General features: G+C 48.4%; 1 protein-coding gene across 1 annotated transcript in view; it reads right to left on the bottom strand.

Moving 5' to 3' along the window:
- CKMT2 (creatine kinase, mitochondrial 2) overlaps positions 1-20,079 on the bottom strand; it is a 28,062-nt gene extending 7,983 nt beyond the window's left edge. Inside the window, exons 1-5 of the mRNA XM_019929748.3 lie at positions 19,950-20,079; positions 4,472-4,643; positions 2,768-2,966; positions 1,231-1,326; positions 551-772 (exon numbers count right to left, since the gene is read on the bottom strand). Coding sequence (XP_019785307.1) covers positions 551-772; positions 1,231-1,326; positions 2,768-2,966; positions 4,472-4,623 — 669 coding nt within the window. The 5' untranslated portion in view covers positions 4,624-4,643; positions 19,950-20,079. The remainder of the gene's footprint in view (positions 1-550; positions 773-1,230; positions 1,327-2,767; positions 2,967-4,471; positions 4,644-19,949) is intronic.
- Between the last annotated feature and the right edge of the window lie 1,668 nt (positions 20,080-21,747).

The raw sequence follows: 21,747 nt of genomic DNA, 5'->3' as shown, positions 1-21,747 counted from the left end.
AAAGTTACCTTTGAAAATGCCATTCTGTTTCAACTTTGCTACAGGGAAAAAAGGAAGGGACTTGAGTTTTGCCTACCCTAGTGTTAGAGGGAAGCCGTGGAGACCCTGTGGAGGCAGCAGGAACCCCAGAGGCCAGCTCCAATGTGAGTCAGGGCAGGCCTTCCACCTGGATAATTCCCTTTCCAGAAGCTCCTAGCTTCCTGGACTTTGAGTGTGGTAATGGAGACCATCCTCCAGGCACAGACGGGATTTTCCACACCCAACTGTTCCTATTTATCAACAAGCCCGGGGATCCTCCACTCACTCCCACACAGCAATGGCAACCCACCACCCCATTGTTTCCTCGGCAGACTTTATCCATAGACCTCCTCCACTTTTGACCTAAGCTTTTAAGGCCTGCTTTTCCTTCCTTAGACTGACCAGCCTGAAGCCCCAGCAAGCTCCCAACCAGAGCAGGGGTCTGAGCTCCGCGGGAGACGGCCCCGCGCGGGTCAGGGCTCTCTCGGCACAGCCCCGCCCCGGGCAGCCCACGTGGTTCGGGGTCACTCACATCGATGAGCCGCTGCTGGTCCTTCTCCGTCATCTCGGACAGCCGGTAGTAGCGGCCGGCCAGGTCCCCCTTGAGGCCCTTCAGGGCCATGACGGCCACGTTCTCCACCTCCCTCCGCTCGGCCCGGGTGCAGGCGGGCGGCAGGCTCAGCCCGCGGATGCTGCGGCCCGTGCGCACCCTAGATGACAGCACGTAGCGCTCGTCCAACTGCCCATGTGTGATCTGCAGAGCAGAGTGCGGGGTTACCGCAGCGCCACGGCCACAGTGGCCTCCAACCCGCTGACCAGGGGACCCCCGGGCACTGAGCGCGTGTGCATGCTGGACACATCGGGCAACTCTGGGGGCAGGGAGGGGTCTTGGAGGGAAGTCAAGGGAGGAGCTACTTTACACAGCGCTGTCTGCAGTCCTTTACCCTGGCTAGGTTTGGGGTGAAAAAAGGAATTGTTCTGGGAAAGGCTAAAGTCTTCAGTGACCACCACTACGCTGGTGGTAGGAGGTAAGAAAAACAGACTTTGGGACCTTCCTGACTGTCTCAGTGGCCCTCTAGGGAGCATGGTGTGGGAGGGCCATCACGGAACTTTCAAGGGCATCTGACCCAGGGGCCCTTCTCTCCAGTTCTCCTCACCTTGGACTCTGGAGTGCTGGCTTCATGGGAAGGTACAGAGGTGGCTGGAGCCTACCTTGGATTCGTCCAGATCCGTGGGGTGCTTCATCACCCTGGGGTCATAGCCATTGTGCCTCAGCTTGATGACAGGGTCAAAAAGATCGGCAAACACCTGCAGGAGGGACGACGCTCCTGTTTCCTCTTGAATTGGTTCATCTATCAGTACTTGAATTGGTTCATCATTTGTTCCTATTTATCTTAAGGGCCAAAGCTGATGCCCTCCTTCTCTGAAATTCTCAGTGCAACCATGCAGGAAATAGGTGTGAGACCGGATTGATGGTTAATAATAACGATAATAATTCTAGTAGTAGTACTAGTAGGTCGCATATACCAGAGGAAACCTCTTTGAGGCACCTTGCCCCTTGGGAGAGGGCAGGGCTACAGAACTCTGTCATAGTAACCTCCTCTCTAGCGATTCTGCCAAGTTCACTGCCATCAGATGGAGCAAGAAAATCCTGTGTTTAAGAATTTGAGGGTTTTCTCCAGAAGCTCTTGCTTTTGTGGGATAAAAGAAGCTGCCAGCTCAAAGCTAAGCAGTTCTGTGGTCCAAAGGGATGGTCGGGTTCTAGACTTTAAGCAATATAATAAATTTGTGGAAAACCAGCTGCATAGAAAGAAAAGTGCACAGCAGCAATTAAGGCAAAGCAGGGGGACCTGTTACCCTGTGAGGACCTTCCCCAGCACAAACTATCTCAAGTGAAATCTACTTTTTAAAAAACCAAAAACTGCAGGAACATCCTTTAGGTAAAATAAGGTTCAGAGAAGTCAAACAGAGCACCGTGCCGCCTTTGGGAGCTGTGGGGAGTGGGTCCTGGGAGCCAGCTCTAGTCTGGGACTCTGGGAGCCCAGAGGTGGGCACTGCTGTCCCTGAGTGAGCTGCTATCCTAGTCTATTCAAGGGGGCCCTCTCCCTCCTCTTGACGGCTGCCTTCCCAGGGAATCACCTTCAGCTCCCTGCAACAGAAGGTGCAAAGGGGGCACACCTGAGGGAGATGGGCTGGAGGGTGTTTTTTTTACTGTAATTTAGAAGCTGCTCTGGCGGCTGAGCTCCAGATCAGCAAACCATCCTGTGCTTCTGACCCAGGATGAGGATGCAGAGATCATGGGATTTCTCCAACAGGCTCAGTGAACTCAGTAAGACTACAGGGGGCTGTGTAATCAGTAATTCCCAAACTAAACACACATGGAACCATCCTCCAGCCTCAATAAAGTTCAGCTACAAACACATCATCTCCTAATGCCTTATCGGTGAATACACAAACAATAAAAACATTAAAAGGTTGTATTTTTTCTGTACTAACTCATCCCCTTGACAAGCTGTGAGAGCTGGGTCATGCAACTCATTCCTCGGTGGGGAGGGATACTACAGCAGCAGCAAAGGAAACCCTGTCCCTGGGAAGCTGTAGACCTCACTGTTCCAGAGAGCACTGCAGCTGTTCTGTTGAAGCTGGCTTCCTGAGCGCCCTTCCTGAGAAAACAGCAAGTTGGTCCCACAGAGAGAACCCAAAGCACGCCTCACACACACACTACAGAACCGGCAGCCAAGAGTTTTACCTCATAGGACTCCTCGTCACCAGCCACCATGCCCACGGTCTTTATGAAGGGGTGGCCGGGGTTATCCACTCCAGTCTGGATACACTGGTCCAGGGTGTAGCCATTGGGCGTCACCTTGTTGCGGAGCTTGGCGTAGATGGCCGGCGTGAGGCACTCGGCCATGCAGTTGTTGTGTTTGCGCAGATCAGGGTAGTCTGCGCTGCATGAGGAGGAGAGGGGTATTTGGTGAGCAGCCCCTGAGGCGAGGGGCCTATGCGAGAGCTTTGTTTCTGGCCAGCCATCCTTCCACCAGGCTCTCTTCAGCCAGTGGGCAGAGGAAAACTGGCTAGGTCATGATTTAAGCAAGCCAGATTTTAAAGACTAGTTCCCTGAACTGCCAGAGGGATGGACCTGGCCCGGCCTAAGGAGTCCATTACGCTGGCAGCAGGAGCCCACAGACTGTGTCTTATGTTTACGTAAAGAGGAAATAGAGTGAAACGATTAGAAAAGAAATTGAAATCGTATGTAGACTTTTTTTTTTTTTACACCCAGAAGTTTGGGTAAATTGCAACAACTACATTTTGGTCCCTTAGGTCTGTGATAGAGGCTAACAACCGTGTGGGTAGAACTACACAGAAATTCATTGATTTACCTGTCCTCTGTCTATGATGCAAACTATGACTATCTGCTTTGTTGAGAACAGTGCCTGCCTATAGAAACAGGCATTCAGTAAATAGTTGTTGAAATAATGCATAGAAAGAAATCAAATGGGGGGTTGCCACCTTACCCTGGGATATGTACTGATTGAAGAATAGAGGATTCAAGACCACCACAGGCTCAAACACAGGTAATCTCACATAAGGAATTCCTGAGGTATACGGTAGGTGCCAGTAATTCCCTCAGAGTTCCTAATTCTCATGAAAGCCAGTAAATGTTTCTGAGAAACAACTCAGGTTTTCCTTGTCTCTTTCATGCACAGCTGCCTATACGGAATCCCTTAAAGTCAGCATCCACTCCAGCTCTATCCAGTGTGGGATGTCTCAGCCATGACAAGGTCCCCAGGGTGGAGAAAACAGTCCATCTTCATGCCACTTCTCTGCTTCCCTTCTGCAAGGTCCTTTAAAGCTGATACTTAGGGACTTCCCTGGCGGTCCAATGGTTAAGACTCTGCGCTTCCACTGCAGGGGACATGGGTTTGAGCCCTGGTAAGGGAACTAGGATCCCACATGCTGCACAGTGTGGCCGGAAAACAAATAAAATAAAAAGCAAAGAAGCTGATACTTAAAATCAGTGCTGTCGCATCACGTTTTCCAGAAGGCAGTACAGTATGAGTGAGGCATGAGTCTGGAATCAAGGTCGCTGGGTTCACATTTGGCTGCACCAGCTGCGTGAACTTGGGCATGACTTAATTTTCCTAAGCCTCCATTTCATCACAAAGGGATGCTAAGAGGAATAGAATACTCTGCGTAAAGTGCTCAACACGCCTACACATATTCAACAAAGGTTAGCTCCGACTGTTATTACTATTCCACTAGAGCTCAAGCTCTGGGCAGGAATGATGACACTACACATCCCTGGATTTGCCACAGGTCACTGTGCTTAATGAGTCCATTTGATTTAGTCACCCTCAGAGGCAAAAAGAGGGGCCTCTGCCGACAGTTTCAGGAGAGGAAAGCATATTTCTGGCTGGCATTTTGGTGTCGTTTTAAAGCCAGGAGGACTTACCTTGGAGGGAATAGCCTGTGTTGTTCCCGGGCCTCAGCACACACGTTCTGCCGTTTCAGCAGGTACCCAGTAGTCAGGGCACTGGTGCCCAAGGTAGCAAATAACAGAGAGGCATTGCGGCCAGTTAGCAACTTCGAGAAGGTACTGGCCATCCTTCCTCTTGGATGAGTGTCTGGAAAGCAGAGAAGCTAAAGATTATTTTTTATTTAAAAAAAATTTTTGGCCACATCGTACAGCTTGCAGGATCTTAGTTCCCCGACCAGGGATTGAACCCGGGCCCCCGCAGTGAAAGTGCCTATGCTTAACCTCTGAACCACCAGGGAACTCCAGAGAAGCTGAGAATTAGCCTTACGGGATGGCCCTGAACCACAGTACAGAGAAAAACAGGCAAGAGAAAAACTGCAGGCGACTTAGCCTGTTTCGTTGTTTTGTTTTTCTTTCTTCCTTTCTCCCCAGTCCCCTTCACACTGCTTAGGAAAACCTGGGTAGGTTTTTTTTTAATTATTATTATTTTTTTTTTAATTTATTTTGGCTGTGCTGGGTCTTCGTTTCCGTGTGAGGGCTTTCTCTAGTTGTGGCAAGTGGGGGCCACTCTTCATCACGGTGCGCAGGCCTCTCACTATCGCGGCCTCTCTTGTTGTGGAGCACAGCCTCCAAACGCAAGGCTCAGCAGTTGTGGCTCACGGGCTTAGTTGCTCCGCGGCATGTGGGATCCTCCCAGACTAGGGCTCGAACCCGTGTCCCCTGCACTAGCAGGCAGACTCTCAACCACTGCGCCACCAGGGGAGCCCCTACCTGGGTGGTTTTTAGACACTGAGAATGTCAAACTGCTTGCAGTCCTTGCCATTTTCTCCACTAATAGCGGGAAAAACCCAGAGGATTTCTACATCTGGCTGCTTGACAGCCCAGGTGCTCTTTTGGACTCTGCCGCTACACAACTAGACCCTGAATAGAATGCATTGCTGGGCTTGTAAGGCATAGAGGAAGTTGTTACCAAACGAGCTTCATTTTGCCCAACACACAACAAGCCAAAATGCCGAAACACTAAGGTCTGCAGCAAAGAGAGGGTTTATTCACAAGGCAGCCAAGGGAGAAGATGGGAGAACAAATCTCACAACCACTTCCCTGAAAGCAATGGGCTTGGGGTATTTATGGGATAACAAAGAAGCAGGGTGGTCTGGGAGTGTGGGGAAAGATGATTGGGAAAAGGTTTGGTAATTGTTGTTTTGCACAGGTGTAATAAAGTTACACACCTCTGCAGGTTCTGAGGGTAGAGTTTTCAGCCCTCCTATGTCAAAAGGTCACTGACATCCATGTATGCCCAATTGGACGGTTGCTGGTCCTATCTAGTTATAACCAGCTCCGCTTAAACTAGACACAGCTGAGTCCACATTCCTGGAAAATAACTCAGGCAAACATCTTATTGTTTAGGCTAGGAGCTGCTTGGTGGAGATGCTAGTCTTAAGACAACCTTGATTGGTGAAGGCAGGTGGAATGGATTTGACTAATCATTACTCGCAGTTGCAAAGTCTCTAAGGACCATTCTCCTACTTTGCTCACCCCAAATGAGTTGGTGTTGGAGCTCAGGTTTGGGTTATCTTGAGAGTGGATGTCCATTTGAATACTAAGGTCTGGATACCAGCAGGGAGGTGGGGAATTGAGTCTAAGACTACCCAGTTGAGCTAGGACCCTTGAAAGGGGCTAAAGTGGTCCAGGGTCAGGAGCCCTCCAGCAGAAATGCACTCAATCTGCTCTGAGGAAGGTATACTCAGTTTAGGCCCTGCTTCCCTACAGAGTAAGATCAAGCAATAGGCTCTTGGTCAAAGATCACCAAGCACACAAGGAGGCACCATGAATGGGAGTCAGCAGAAGAAATGGCCACAGATTCAGACCTCCAATGACTGAAGATACTGGAATTGTCAGACAAGAATATAGATTAGCTCTATGCGGAATGTTTAAAGAAATAAGTGATGGAATCACAATGACGAGCAAGCAACAAGAGACTATTAAGAATAATAAACCTGATTTGAAAGAGAACTGGAATGAACCATGGATATAATACAGCTGAAGACAGGATAAATGAATTGGAAGGTATATCTTAAGAAATTATCCAGAATGTTGCACAGGTAAATAAGAAAATGGAAAATATGCGATAAAAGAGGTATAAAGGATAGAATGACAAGATCAAATACACATCTAATGGAAGCCTCAGAAGGCAGAATAGAGAAAACAGAGAAGCCATATTTCAAGGGAAATGGCTGATAATTTTCCACAACTGATGAAAGACAAAAATCCATGATTCAAGAGGCATGACATAAGTCAAGCAAAATGAAAATAATCCACACATACCTAAATAACAGTCAACTGCAGAATATTAGCAACAAAGATATCAAAAGCAGTCAGCGAGAAAAGACAGTTCATCTATAAAGAAAAAACATCAGCTGATTTTTCAACAATGAATAATGGAAGCCAGAGATATGGTGTCCTTACGGGGCTAAGGCAATAATTATCAACCAGACCTGGGGACACAGTCAAACTATCTTTCAAAACTGAGAACATGTATAAATCAAGATAACTATTTATGGGACTTCCCTGGTGGTGCAGTGGTTAATAATCCACCTGCCAATGCAGGGGACATGGGTTCGATCCCTGGTCCGGGAAGATCCCACATGCCGTGGAGCAACTAAGCCCATGCACCACAACTACTGAGCCTGTGCTCTAGAGCCTGCGAGTCACAACTACTGAAGCCGGTGCACCTAGAGCCCATGCTCCGCAACAAGGGAAGCCACTGCAATGAGAAGCTCGTGCACCGCAACAAAGAGTAGCCCCCATTCGCCGCAACTAGAGAAAGCCCGCGTGCAGCAGCAAAGACCCAATGCAACCAAAAATAAATAAATATATTTTTAAAAGATAAATATTTATATAATATCACCAGGGATGAAAATCAGATACCCTGCTGTGTCTGCTACTGCCCAGAAATCAGAATGGACAATTAATCCACAGTATCACCCAGTGGGGAGCTATTTATCATGGGTTGTTGAGTGGAGAACAATAGAGCAGGTAACTCTTAGTACTCTCTCATTATATTGGTCTCTGTGATGCTCAAATAAAGGAAGGGTGGAATTGTTTCCCCTTGTATTTAGAAGATTACCAAGGCTCTGCTACAAGATTCTCCAAGCACAGGTGGGTTGGATGACTGCAATGAGCCTGTTGAGAGTATGGTTGTGGTATGAAAACCTGGGCTATCCAGCAGACGATAAACTCCTCTAATAAGGTGAGGTCGACATGGCCTTACGCACAATTCTAAGAGTAGCCTTCTGAGGTCCACTTTCTTCCTTGATTGCATTTTGGGAACTGGGATGGGTCCATCAACTTTGTGCTTCCAGGATCTCCACCTGGAAGTCTTTACTTAACATTTTTTGAGCTAGGGAGAAATTCGAACATCTCAACTAAAAGCATCAAAGTCCTTGAAAAAAATTAGGAAGTTATTTTTCTACGTTAGCCCAGGAAATCAGATTATCAGACAGCCTTTCCTCGGTGTCATTTCTAAAAACAATTCCCTCCATCGTAAAGACAACAGGAATTACTTTAGTAATCAGCAGGCAAGATAAATGGGCCATTTCTCAAAGTCGTTCTAGGGATGTGTAATGGCCCAACATTCATCTCATCACATGTACTTCTTTGCTCCCTACTAGACTTTGGGCTGTTGTCCATCTCCTTCCAAGAGTAGGTTAGTGTTCCTCAACGAACAGCACCCAGGCTTCCTGGCTCTCGTACACAGCAGGTGACACTAACTTACATCTTTCAGACCTGTCATATTTGCTTCCAGACCCTCCAATCTGCTTTTCAAGCAGAGAGGCAATACTGTCTTCTATGAGTTTTACCACAGAACTCACCAAAGTAAAGGAAGTGTTGCCTGAATTCTTTCCAGACTCTAGATGGGTCAAAATTTAAGCCAGCCCTAAGTTAATAAGAAGTGCGTTGGTTTCTGAGTTTGGCTCAATAGCTTGACTTTTATTTTTCTTTCTTTAATTGGCTTTAGCACTGACAGGTGTTCACATCAGCATGTTTGAGAAGATAAATCCAAAGAGGTAGAGTCAGGAGGAAGAGGAGGGAGTGTGTCTATGTGCAGCCCACTGACCACTGGTGGTCTTTAAAGGTCTTCCTCTTTGTAAGGGTGATCTGTGGGTAGGTGTCTGACTCAGAACATTAATGTTTGAATGTCATCATATCCATATTTTAGTTTCTGGAAATAATATTAACATCCAAGAGTTCTAACATCATGCTGGTGTCTGGGCAGTGATGCATGATTCATGGTAATAAGCCCGTGGAGGCTTTGGTGGCAGCAAGACGAGCAATCCTAGAGCTGAAATTCAGAGCACCCCTGCTTTGATTCCTTGTAGAGAATTGACACAGACTCAAAGCTTTGGTGAAGAATTCCTGTTTCTTTGACTCTATGTTTTTCTCTCTCCAAGATACAGTGAGACATAGAATTTCTCTACTGAGGTCCCAATCGATAAACTTGGGTATGAGACTGAAACAAGGGTCTCATTGAACAGGGTAGTAATTTGGCAACGGCTGAGCCATGCTCCCCAAAGACCCAAAGCCAGGCTTGCAATGAAATCACTTTTCCTCATGACTAAACTAACTCTCTCTTGCATGTTAAAAGTTAGTCTTTGAAAAGCTGCACAGGCAGGACATTGTTTTGTCTTACAGATTCCTCTGTTACCCAGGAGGCCCCAATCTTACATAAGCACCATCTACAGCTAAAATTCCTGCTCAGGAGAGACTTGATTTGTTATTTGCACAGATGGTAACATGCGGCATAAACAAGTGGAGTTGGAGAGAGGCATGTGAGAGGTAATCTGTGTCCACCGAAGGGGTCAGTATTTGGCTTTGCCTAGTTTCCACAGATAGTAGTTCTATAAATCAGTATATTGTGTGAAACCACTGGAACAAAAGTTTGGAGCATAAGAGATCTGAAGCTCCCTTACAAGCTTTTTAATTTTTTTCATTCCCTCCATGCCCCTAGTATTAGCATAACACACTGAACTCTTTTGTCAAGAGATCACTGGAGAGAGGAGATGAGGGGCTGGAACAGCTGTGGTGTTTCTCCAGGTACAAAAGCTTCAGCATCCAGACACCCTCACTGTGGGCGCCACATCAAGGCTTTGGCGTTTGCTCTTCTCTTCGCCAGATCTATGTGGGAGAGCAGGTGTCAACTGAGTGGGCGATGTGAGGCTAGAAAACGGGGCCGATCAGAGAGCTGAGCAGATGGGGGAGCAGAGGGCTGGGGGGAGAGGAACATGGGCAACAGAGAAGTTGAGAAGCCAGCTTCCCTCAGCCTTGTGAGACCAGCAGCCAGTGTTCCCTGGGAGAGGAATCCTGATCTATTTGGGGGGAAAGAGGCAAATGTCAACTAAAGAAGCTCATATTCAGAATTTTGTGAAGGCTCACACAAGCACATGTGCACATACATTCAGGGACTGTCATGGGGGCCCAGAACACCTAGGACCCAGTGGGCTGGCCCGACATTCGGATTGACAGCTCTAGAGCCTGTACAATCTCAACTTGAAAATATACATATATATATATATATATATACACACATATATATATATTCTAATATCGATATTACTTTTTAAGATATCAGTTTTCTGTCTGTACTTTTGTGCTAATGCAATAAACCACACTAATTGGTTCTAGTAAAATTATTGTTACTGTTTTAGTAAAAGTATTGCTTCTTACTGCCCCTCAACTAGGACTCTGCCGTCCATTTTTCCCTGTCTGACTGGACCACAGCCTGGTGCCTTGTCCCCACAAAATCTCCCTGTGCCCTTCTAGCCTCAGGTGATGGCTTTCTCTCTGAGTTCCCAAAGCATTCACGGGCTGCTCACTCACTTGCACTTGAGCTGCGTAGTTTTTTGACATTTGTTGGTGAACTCAATTGTCCTGTATCTCCTGTCATGTTAGGGAACTCCCCACTATGTTCGGATTATCTTCCCAGCTGATGGGTAAAATCTTCAAGGACAGGAACTCATCTGCCACAGATCCTTGCACACAGTAGCTGCTTAGTAAACACTTCCTCCCAGGCTTTACATAATTATTTGTGAGCAGTGCTCTGCCTGATTTCCAGAAGGAGGAAATCATACCAGCCTCCTATGTATCTCCTTTTAAATGCATGTAGGTCTAAGGGAATGGGTCCTTTTCCCTGGGCTATTCTCCAGGGCACCTTACTAACCTGGCTCCTTTACTCCCAAGTACTTCTCACTTTTAATCTGCTATGAAGCCCCAGACCTGGTATCCAAGCCAATATAGAATCAATTTTGTGAGCTAGCTTCCTGGATCAAAACTTGAGAAAAAAATCTACTTACATAACACTAAACACGTCCCTTTCAGCTACTGATTTTGAAATCCTATCATAAAAGCAACTGAGTGAGGCTGGTAGGCAGGTTTTCAGCATTTCCCTGCTCAGGCTCCTGGTCTCTGTTGAGCTGCCCCTGAGCCAGGGTAGCCCAGCACAGGCTCCTGACCTCTCAGCCATGACAGGCTGGTTGCCCCGCTGGGAGCCCACTGAGCCCATCCTCGGCGGTTTCCAGGGGTGATCCAGCAGATGCTACCCCACAGATAACAGATGAAGCACCACTGCATGCCCTTCCTTCCTCCAGGGATCCTTCTCGGACTGAGCAGTAGGTGGGGGAGGAGGGGTCAGATGAAGAGAAAAGTGCTAGGTGTCGGGGAAATTTAAGTCTCCCGACACCCAGAAATTTCTCTCCAAAAGACAGAGGAGAGAAAGAAAACAGCTTGATTATTGACTAAGCACGAAACCAGACTGTGATGCACATCAGCTAAAGAGACTGGAAAGACAGAACAAAATCTCACCCTCTTAAAGAGCCGTGCTGATAGGACCCACCTACGCCTGTTCTTCAGGTAACTCAAGTAAGAGGACATGACAGCACCATTTGTCACACAGAATTCACTCTAAATTCACCTGATCATTGGGGTGGCCGTTTGTGTTAGTTAACTGCCTTTATCCAAAGGGAAAATGAGATGTTCCCATCTCTCTGACAGCAGGTCTTTATCACCGAGCCTGGGAGATTGGGGTACTATCTTCCTGGTGTTTACATTTCAAAGAGATGGCTCCCAGGCCTTGGAGAAAGACAGTCCTGGGTTGTTAAGCTGGCTGGAAGCTTACTTAGCTTTGAAAAACATTTAAATACATCTCAAAGGGGCAGAGACAGAATTTACAAGTTTTCTAAAGGAAATGCTCTAAGAAAAGGGAAGGGAGCATTCATTTTGTTATCTCCCTCTCCCACACACTGGGGAGGACGGTGTCGGGAGCTCAGCAGGGCTCAGGTCAAGGATGGACATCACTCAGAGCTGACCTGGCACTTGGCACATGTAAGAGAAAAGACCCAAAGACCACAGGACTGGGTCATAGTTTTTCTTGGTCCTCAAGCCCACTGGCCCGCATGTGGTAAGTTCTCAGAAAATGCTGGGTGAGTGAGTGAACGAACAGCCATAGAGACACTGGGGTGGGAAAGGACTTTAGAGGTCATGTAGCTCAGCCCGAATGCAGGAATCCTTTCCTTTCAGCCCTCCTTAAATAGCAACAGTGATGGGGATCTCACCACTTCCTAGAGCAACCCATTTCACTGTAGAATAAGTGGAATTATTAAAAATCATTTCATATCTTAATAAGGGGGGAAAATTAGTACTTTCAAGTGCCAAGTATTTTCTCTACAACAACCCCAAGAAGCAGATATCTTGCCCCATGTCAAAGATGAGGGACCTCAAAAACAGAGAGGTTAACTGACAGCCAAAGGTCACACAGCTAAAGAGAAATCACATGTATTGAGTTTCAGTAGTAGTTTCTTATTTAAATGAAGATCCTGTTTTTACTTATCAGGTTTAATAACAAACAACATTACAGTATGTTTGGATGGAGTTGCCAGATATTTCTAGCTGCTTCTGGTTCTTTATGCTCTCTCAGGGATACTGGATCGTTTCTCTCAATCAGGGTTTCCAGAGAGGGCTTGAGAGAGGATAACTGCGGGGGCCAAACAGCCAACCAGCACACAGGCCTCGTTCTGGGCAGCTCTGAGGGGCAGAGGAACCAGAGGGTGTGCCCTCGGGGCTTCCTCCACCTTCCAGGAACACCAGTGACCACAGACTTCCAGAGGTCATCAGGCAGTGTGGGTCACGGTCACCGTGAATGACACTGATGTGCTCTGGGGGAGAGGGGTCACAGTGGGCAATAATGGAGGGAGAGGCAAGACAGGATGATAAGATGGTGAGGATAGGTATCTTTTTACTTATTTGTCTGATAAATATTTAAGTGCCTACTACGTGGCAGCTTTTACAGAGCTCACAGTCTGAGGGGAAAAGTCTCGTGTAGCATTTACTTTATGCTGGGCACATGGTTCTGTTAGCTTTATGGTTATTACCTCATTAAATCCTCACAACAGACCCATGAGGTTGATACTCTTATTAGCCCCATTTTACAGATGAGCAAATGGAGGTAAAGAAAGGTAAAATAACTTGTCCAGAAGCACACGGTTTGTGAGTGGCAATACTGGGATTCAAGACCAGTGCTCTCTTTTCCTAGTCCATGCTCTTAACCAGCACCCGACCTGGGCAACTACCAGGCAAAGGGTAAGTGTTCTTCGAGGGGAACCAGAGCCCCATGGGAGTCCCTGGGAGGGCCTGGAGCTGGCCCAGATCACTCAGCTATACTGTTTGAGGGAGCTTGCCTGGTCTTAATCAGACTGAGGTATTACTTGCTTCCACCTGCCCTGGGACTAGTACCCGGACACAAACTGCAAAAGATCAGAGCAGAAACAATGACTAGACACCGCAACCGCACACCCATATGCATAAACAGATGACTATAGAGGCCTGGTGCATCGCCTCTCTATGGCCGGCTGCCTTCCAGCCATCCTCCAGGTGGGAGAATGGCCATTGCCCTCAGTCCACACCACACTTAATCTACTTTGGAATGAGAGGAAGAAAGGCTAACTGTACCCCCTGTTCTATGCCTAGGTCCGGAATCTTCTGGATGAGGACAAAGCATCCTGGACCACTGTCACTCATCCAAATTTGGCTCTGGGGAGATTCTATAGCAGATAATTCCCCTGAAATTTAGAGTTGAATTACACTGGGACTGAATCTGCCTAGGATGTTTAGTGGCTGCCTGTCCCCAAAGGTCCAGAGAAAACCCATGATGTGGGGACAACCTTGACTGATTCTAGATTCCAGAACACCTGCAGCTACTAGGGGCAAATCCAAACGGGGCCTGGCACTTATGAAGGGCTGAAAATCTGCTCACATCTGTTACTATCACTGTGCACTCCTTTTGAGAGGTCAACTCTACAGGCTGCCCACAGCGTGTTTGAGAACATTCTCCCTTCACCTCAGCAGCAGGGAACTCGGCTTCGTTCAAGGGCAGGGGGGCTGAGGGCTCCCTTGCTCCTTCTGACAGATGGAGGGTTACCTACTGAACACATTGACAGCATCCCCCAGAGACTCAGGAAGCCCGCACCTCCTGGGTGTGGGGCAACTGCAGAGCCTGCCTGGATCCACAGCAGGCTTCTTCCTTGGGATGCTTCTGCCTGAGACCCTCTGTCTTGCACCTTAATCAGGCCACTTCCTGGGCCAGGCCATCTCCTAGTGCCTCTCTGGGTCTGCTCACCCAAGACAGAGCCTTTTCCCTCAGCCCCCCTCTCTCCTGAGGACGCAGGTGCCCCCTAGTCCAGAGTGGGGTACTCGGCCAAGCAGGGGTGCCTGGTCCTGCAGGGATGTGTATCCCTGATAGGCCAGCCCTAGTTCTCTTCTCCAGCCCACAGCCCCGCTGCGCCTGCAGCTTGCTCCCAGGCACCCTCCCTTCCTTCAGCCCTGATGTCTTCTAAGAGCCTTTCTGCAGGACAAGTTACACCTAGCTGCTCCAAGTCAGGAATTCTGCTCTTGGGGAGACAGGTAAATAAAGGCCCAAGCTAGAGGGCAAGGTGGGGTCTTCTTTTGGTCCTAAAAGGCTCCTGCTGAGTAGTGCTGGGAGAGTTAGGGGCAGGAGGTGAGGGGGGAGCAGCTCTGCGTGGCCCTCTCCTCTCTCCCTGTCTGTGATCAGAATCACCTGGACTGCTCTGTGAGCTGCCGCAACCATTTTGGAAAGTGAACCAGGAAACGTCAATTAACATAAAAATGTGCATACCCGCTGGCCCAGCATCACACTTTGGAAATCTGTTCTGCAGAAACAGAGCTGCCAGGGCTTCCCTGGTGGCGAAGTGGTTAAGAATCTGCCTGCCAATGCAGGCGACACAGGTTTGAGCCCTGGTCTGGGAAGATCCCACATGCCACGGAGCAACTAAGCCCGTGCGCCACAACTACTGAGCCTGCGACCCACAACTACTGAAGCCCGCGCTCTCAGAGCCTGTGCTCCGCATCAAGAGAAACCACCACAATGAGAAGCCCGTGCACTGCAGCGAACAGTAGCTCCCACTCGCCTCAAACGGTGAAAGCCAGCACGCAGCAATGAAGACCCAATGCAGCCAAAAATAAAATAAATAAATTTAATTTTTTTTAAAAAAGGCTAAATTTCTAAAAAAAAAAAAAAAAAATAGAGCTGCCAGTATACAAGGAGAGAGGCACAAGGATATTTAGTGAAGCACTATGTGTAGTGGCAAAAAAAAACCTAGAAGAAACCTGTCTATCAGAGGGAGAGGGTTGTATTAAATGTGACACATTCAGACAATGGAATATTCCACAGCTATTAAAGAATCAGTTAAAACTGCCTCCACTTTACCTGGATGCATGTCTTGCCATAGTCTTAGGTTAAAAGGGAAAAAAAACTTGCAGAGTAATGAATATGAGTGGTTCCAATTTTGTAACAATGATATACGTATATATGTATTTGCATATATTTGTAAGAACATCAAGAAAAGTACTAAAGGTGATTCTTCAAACTGCAAAAAGCATTACTTCAGAGCAACAGACTTGGAGTAGGCAGATTATTAATTTTCTCTTAGTAGAATTCTGTATTGCATCACTTGTAAAAATCAACATGGGTTGCCTTTATGATCAAAAATAAATAAATTAAAAGCTAAAAAAAATCAACTGTGAAGTGTGCTAAAAATCCAGATTTCCAGGCTCCATCTTTTGAATGAGTGGCAAGAATGGGACCGTCACAGGTATGTTGTATAAACTGCACAGGCAATTCCCAAGCCCTGTTAGGTCTGGGAAGCCCATGAATTGCCTACCTGAGCCTCAGCAACTCCCTCTCTATAATGGGTTTGATGAGACCTCTCCCTGAGCTGTTGTGAGGACTAAGTGACAGGCCATAGTACGCACTGAATAAATGTGAGTCCCTTCCCCCTAGTGACCCTAAGCCTATGGGACAGCTATCACTCTCTCCCCACAGCCACCCCTGGTCATCCCAGACTGGTCTGCCCCTTCTCTGAATGTTGATTTTAGTTTACATTTTTAGCATTTAAAGTGTTTCACCTAATTGTTCTGTTTTGTAATCTGAGGACAAGACTTGATTCCAGAAGGAGCCCATCATATACTTTCCGATCCACTGCTCATCCTCTGAAAACCAGCATCAGGGTTCGCAAAATGGATTTATTCAGTTGGGCTCCCAAGTTCTTCCAGACTCTGACCTTTTACCCGGCCTTTCCTTCCACCTGGAATGTCCTTTCCATCCCTACATGCCCAGTCAAACCTTACTGTCTTTTTTTCTTTTTAACTATCATTTACTAAACTCCTAGCATGAGCCATGCATCCTGCAAGAGGTCCTTACAAACACTGTTTTCAGTCTCTGAAACAATCCTTCCAAGTAGGCATTATTTTGTAGATGGGGAAAACAGAGGGAGGTTAAGGGACCTGCCCCAGGTCTTGGGGTCAGCACCTTGATAAAGCTGGCATTTGAACCTAGGCTTGTCTTTGGCCCTGGATGCAGGCTCCTTGCAGACCACAGCACCTCACAGGTAGCCCTGCACAGACCAGCAACTGGAGAGAAACCACCTTTGTGGTTTAGGACCTGGGAGTGACACAGATCCCTCCACTTAGGCTCCCAAGACCGCAGACATGCACTTACCACAGCAGCTACTAGACACAGGACCATCACCTCGGGGCATGTGACTCCCCCAGAGTCCCAGATGTTATAAGCCTGCTCTCTTTCCCGTCCTCAGGCTTCTGCTGAAGTGGCCCAGATCCCAGGTGCTCCTTCACCCTCTCCACTCTGACGCCAGGTGCCCGAAGCGCCTGTCAGCCATGCAGGGGCTGCTGCGCCAGCCTGCCTTTCTCTTGAGGAGACGGGGCATGGACTTTTCTTCTCTCTCCTCCCCTCCTCTCTCCTCTCTCCTCCAGAAGTAGGGCTTGCAGGGGTGAGGAGGGAGGTAGTCTCTAGCCCTCACCCCATAGAAGCTGTCTGCCTCAGCTTCCCTAACTTGGAATACCTCATGACTCTTGATTTGAAAATAACTGTTTACAGCAATAGGGCTAAAACCTGGCAGAACTGCTGGGCTCCAAGCCAGGGAGATTTCAGTACGGGGTGCAAGATCACAGCCAAAAGCAACAGTGTTGTGGTATTCCTACACTTGCCCTCTCCACTAAAACACAAGAACCACCACATTAAGCCCCTTTGTCACTGTGCCCAAGAGCTCTATATCTCTGTCTCAGGCAGGCATACTGGGAGTCTGGGTCCTGGTTTAAGGGTTTTGTCTGGTTCTGTGACATCCTAAGATGTGGAGGCCTTAGGTTCTGTCATGGCCTCAATTCTGAGCCTCCTGGTCGTCCTGAGTATCCTGGATGGAGGTGCCATAGGTACCATTCTGCTGACTCAGAGTTATTTTTGGTCCAGCTGTAAATGGCGTCCATGTGTTTGAGTTCCTTGGAGGGCAAAGGAAGACTGGGGGAGGACCACGTGTCAGCTTTCCCTCCAGAGAGACACCCCAAAACAGAAGATGTCCTTGGGGTTGGACCAGCTCCACAGAACACTCTGAACAAATTCTTATGATGCCATTCGTGGCCAGCAGAGAATGGCTTTCCTTCCCAGTTCTAAGGGAGCAAAGAGTTCAAGTTACTTCGCCACCACCGGCTATACTGGTACCCTAAGAGGCACCCTTGGGCATTCCTGTTCCATTCAACAAGTAGAAAGTCATAAGCAGAGGGCTTTATGGTCCTTCCCTGCAAAACAGAGGTCTTTCCTAGGCCTCCTGGTGATGAAGACATACAACCATGACCGGGTTCGCCTCTCAAGGGTAAGTTGTTTACAAGAAAGTAGGAAGCTAGGAACCATCTAGTCCTTTGAAATGCTGTAAAGGAGTGGGACCCTCCTTCCTGCCCAAGGAAAGGAGCCCTTGTGGCTTCCCAGGCAGGAATGGGTGTGACCTCCAGCAGTCACCTTCAGACAGGCTCCCTGTGGGATTCCTGGCTCAGGGGCAGGAACTCCCAGAATGCTGACGCAGGGTCCCACGTGATTCCCTCTGGGAAGACAAATGGCTCCTTCTCTAAGCTGTGGCAGAGATGGAAACCCAGTGCCTCTGAGCCAGGGGCAAAGTGTGTCTCAGAAGCAATCCTCCTCTTGCCTCTGAACACCCAGGACTCTCCATTCCTTATCTCACCCTCACCCCACATTTCCTGTACTTGCCTCATCCAGCCCTTTAGGAAAACTGACCTGGCCTCTGGCCCACTGTCTAAGGCTAAGATTTGGTCATGAAGCTGGCAGAGCTAATTACTGATTGGCCCAGTAGCTAGACCTGATTTAAACTGGTTAATGTTATTGCTAGCGATTGACTTTTGAAATCACTTACCCATTAATAATGAGCTAAGGAACTGTTTTCCCCCCACTGGAGGTAAAGATGCTGTAGAATTGACCTACGTGTGTTCCATCTCTGGCAAAGGACTGTTCTTTGCTTGCTTGCTTGGCTTACTGTCAGCCCTGTTCCTGTCCCTCGAGTGGGTGACATGGGTGCATGTGACGCTGGTGCCCTTTGCTGGAACAGTGCCTTAACCCACAGAAGGGTTAGCTCTAAAGGCTGGGGTTTTGGGAAAGGTGTCTACAAAAGCAGAAGAGGAAGTGGAGTGCTCACACAGCCTAATAACGCCCAGATATCCTGTAAGAGCCTGCTTGGGAGGCTCAGGAAGCCCCTTTGCCAAGTTCTGGTGGGGGTCATGTTCTTCTCCATGAGCACAGAGAGAACAGACCAAGGACACTAGCTCAGAAACAGAGGAAGCATGATAGCTGCAGATAGGAAAAGTGGCACTTCTGGAAACAGCCCACCAGGTGAACTAGCGTAGCCTTGTCATGAGGCCATGAACTGCCACCTCTGGTGATTTCACCTGACCCTGTGTGGGTCAGAGACAGGGCAATGCTCAAGGGAAGGTCTAAAGGGCAGCGCGGAGGAGGGCCGAAGGGTTTTGCCTTGTTCTGGTGAATGTCACTCTCCACACCCAGCAGAGTATTCGAAGGCAGAGATGTCACCCACTCAAGGGACAGGAACAGGGCTGACAGTAACCCAAGCAAGCAAGCAAAGAACAGTCCTTTGCCAGAGATGAAATACACGTAGGTCAATTCTACAGCATCTTTACCTCCAGTGGAGGGAAAACAGTTCCTTGGCTCATTATTAATGGGTTAGTGATTTCAAAAATCAATCTCAAAATGCTAATAAAAGGAAAAAAAAAATCAATCTCTAGGGGCTTCCCTGGTGGCGCAGTGGTTGAGAGTCCGCCTGCCGATGCAGGGGACGTGGGTTCGTGCCCCAGTCCGGGAAGATCCCGCATGCCGCGAAGCGTCTAGGCCCGTGAGCCATGGCCGCCGAGCCTGCGCGTCCGGAGCCTGTGCTCCGCAACGGGAGAGGCCACAACAGTGAGAGGCCTGCGTACCGCAAAAAAAAAAAAAAAAAAAAAAAAAAAAAAAAAAAAAAATCAATCTCTAGCAATAACATTAACCAATTTAAATCAGGTCTAGCTACTGGCCCAATCAGTAATTAGCTCCTTTCCAGGGCTCCAGAATGTTCATTTTTAAGTTAGCTTACCCCAAGTCACTGATTTGCACCTCTTTTGATGCTGCTGAGGGAAACCATTCTCAAAACTAATGAACTAGTTTCTACAAATTACAAGGGAAAGGAAGTTGAAGGCTAAAGTTCCCAATTCAGTGGCATTTAGATTTTTTTCTTTTTTTCCATCAAGAAAAAGTCCTGATTCACTATGAAAAACAGGCACCGCAAGCAGGGTGCTGACACGGTTCCAGCACCTCGAGCGCAGCTGTCCCACGGAATGGCCACCTGCGCCTGGGCGCAGGATGGCTCAGCCAAGGACAGACGCTCTGCCGGCTTCTTTAGAGAGTTACCATGAAGTCTTCACACAGGAGCAGTGCCCAGGTTCCGGCCTACAGCCCTGGGTCCGCTACTCACAAGGCCCCACCCTGGCTCTAGCAGTAACCCCACTTTGGAGGAATAAAGCCGAGTTTCACTGCCTCACTGACCTTGGAGTCGGGAGTCTCCCACGTCCTGCCTCTCGCGAACAGCCCGGGACTGTAAGGGGAGGGGCGGGGGCCCGGCCTTGAAAGGGCTCCCGGGCGGGGCGGGGCCGGGAGGGGCAGGGCGGGGCCCGTCTCGGCCAATCCCGTCTGAGGCCTCGGGACGCACTTGGTCCCCGAGCCTTGCCCTTGAAGGCCGGACTCCGACTCTTCCGCCGTTTTCTAGAATCTGCCCTTTCTCTGAAACGTTTCCCTCCCCTAAATCCGGTGCTGGAGGCTGCCTCTCCCCGAACTCTGCGAGGGGTTCCTGGTCCCGCAGCCCAGCTGACTGGCTGCTCAGGTCTGCCGGCCCCGGCCTCGGGGTGGAAGGACCGTCTGGAAACTGCTGCACCTGTTAGGGAATTTGTACCTATCTTCCTTTAAGAGCCCATCCCTGGGGCCCCGGTTAGCTGTGGAGGATGGTCCCTTCTTCCCGGGGCCCTCCCCTTTTCCCTCTCCCCTCTCCCCTCTCCCCTCCAAGCTAAGGAAGACGTGTAAAGCTCCCTCTCTCCAGTTTTTAATCATGCTCTGAACCAGGGACCAGGACATCCTCTTCCAGCTCGTTGTCTGGGGCCTGGATTCAGGGACAATCACCTGTCTCTTCTAGATCAGGCCATCTGAAGTAGATTGCTAGACAATCTCGCTTTATATCCACACCAGCTTAATTTACTACCCAGAAGGTCCTGCAGGCCATCGCCCTGCTTAAAAATAGCCCTCCTTGGAACATACACCACAAACCAGAAAGGTTGACTGTAAATAGCAATGACCCCCCAGGACCTTGGACTGCAGCCCTGTATTTCAGAGGGAGCTGCCCAGGCCTCTGGTGATGGTCACGTACCCAGCTTCTATGGCCACGTGCATATCACCAGCTGATTCCTTTCCCTTCCTTCTCAGGACCCAATCCATGTACAGAGGGGATGATGGAGCCCAGGAATAACCTCCCACCTAGAGAGGTTCTCTTTCAGAGTCTCCACCTCTTTTAAATATGACCCAAAGCAAAAAACGAATATTTTACCTTTGCATGGGGGTACTGACTGGGAGAGTGCATGAGAGGGCCTTCTGGGGTTGGAAAGTTTCCTGATTTGGGAGCGGTTGTATGGGGGTACACACATGTAAAAATTCCTCAAGCTGTACACTTAAGATTCTAGCACTTTACTGTGTATTGGTCTTACCTCAGTTAATATATATGCCATCATTATAACCTAGCTTACAATGAATTGAAATTTTTACAAAGTGATACCCTTTCTGCATATGATATACTCAGATATTTTCTAGGCTCTCCTATGTTCTTTCATTAAACAATTGCAGATTGGGACCAACCAAACTGTTCCTCTGAAGAGTTGAGTTCTCAGTGTGCACATTCTGTCCTAATGGACCATGGTCCCTCCGGCTCCCCTGGCAGAACAGGCAGCAAGCTAGAGGTCTGTGGGGCTCACCAGCTGCTGTTTCGCTATTTCGCTGTTTCATGGCAGTTCAGGCATCAGATGAAATAAATCCAGTGAGCCTGAAATAGCCCAGATCCCAGACCCAGAGGACGGTGAGGTTTTTGAAGAGCACGGAGGTGTAGAATTTATAGGATGGCAGTTGCCATCTTTCTTTTTTCCCAATTCCTTACTAATGGACATTTAGCCTCCCCCCACCTCCCACACCTTACCTCAACCCCTCATCTTTTACAGTGTAATTTTACATAAGTTAGTAAGTAAGGTCAGAAGAGACGTTGGGATCTTATCGAGAAAAGGGGTGTGGTATCTTCTTTTGGGGGCCT

The sequence above is a fragment of the Tursiops truncatus genome, chromosome 3 (assembly GCF_011762595.2).
Source record: "Tursiops truncatus isolate mTurTru1 chromosome 3, mTurTru1.mat.Y, whole genome shotgun sequence".
In the NCBI taxonomy this organism is placed as follows: Eukaryota; Metazoa; Chordata; class Mammalia; order Artiodactyla; family Delphinidae; genus Tursiops; species Tursiops truncatus.
The sequence above is the reverse complement of the archived record's forward strand: the minus strand, read 5'-3'. Positions and strand labels throughout refer to the sequence as shown.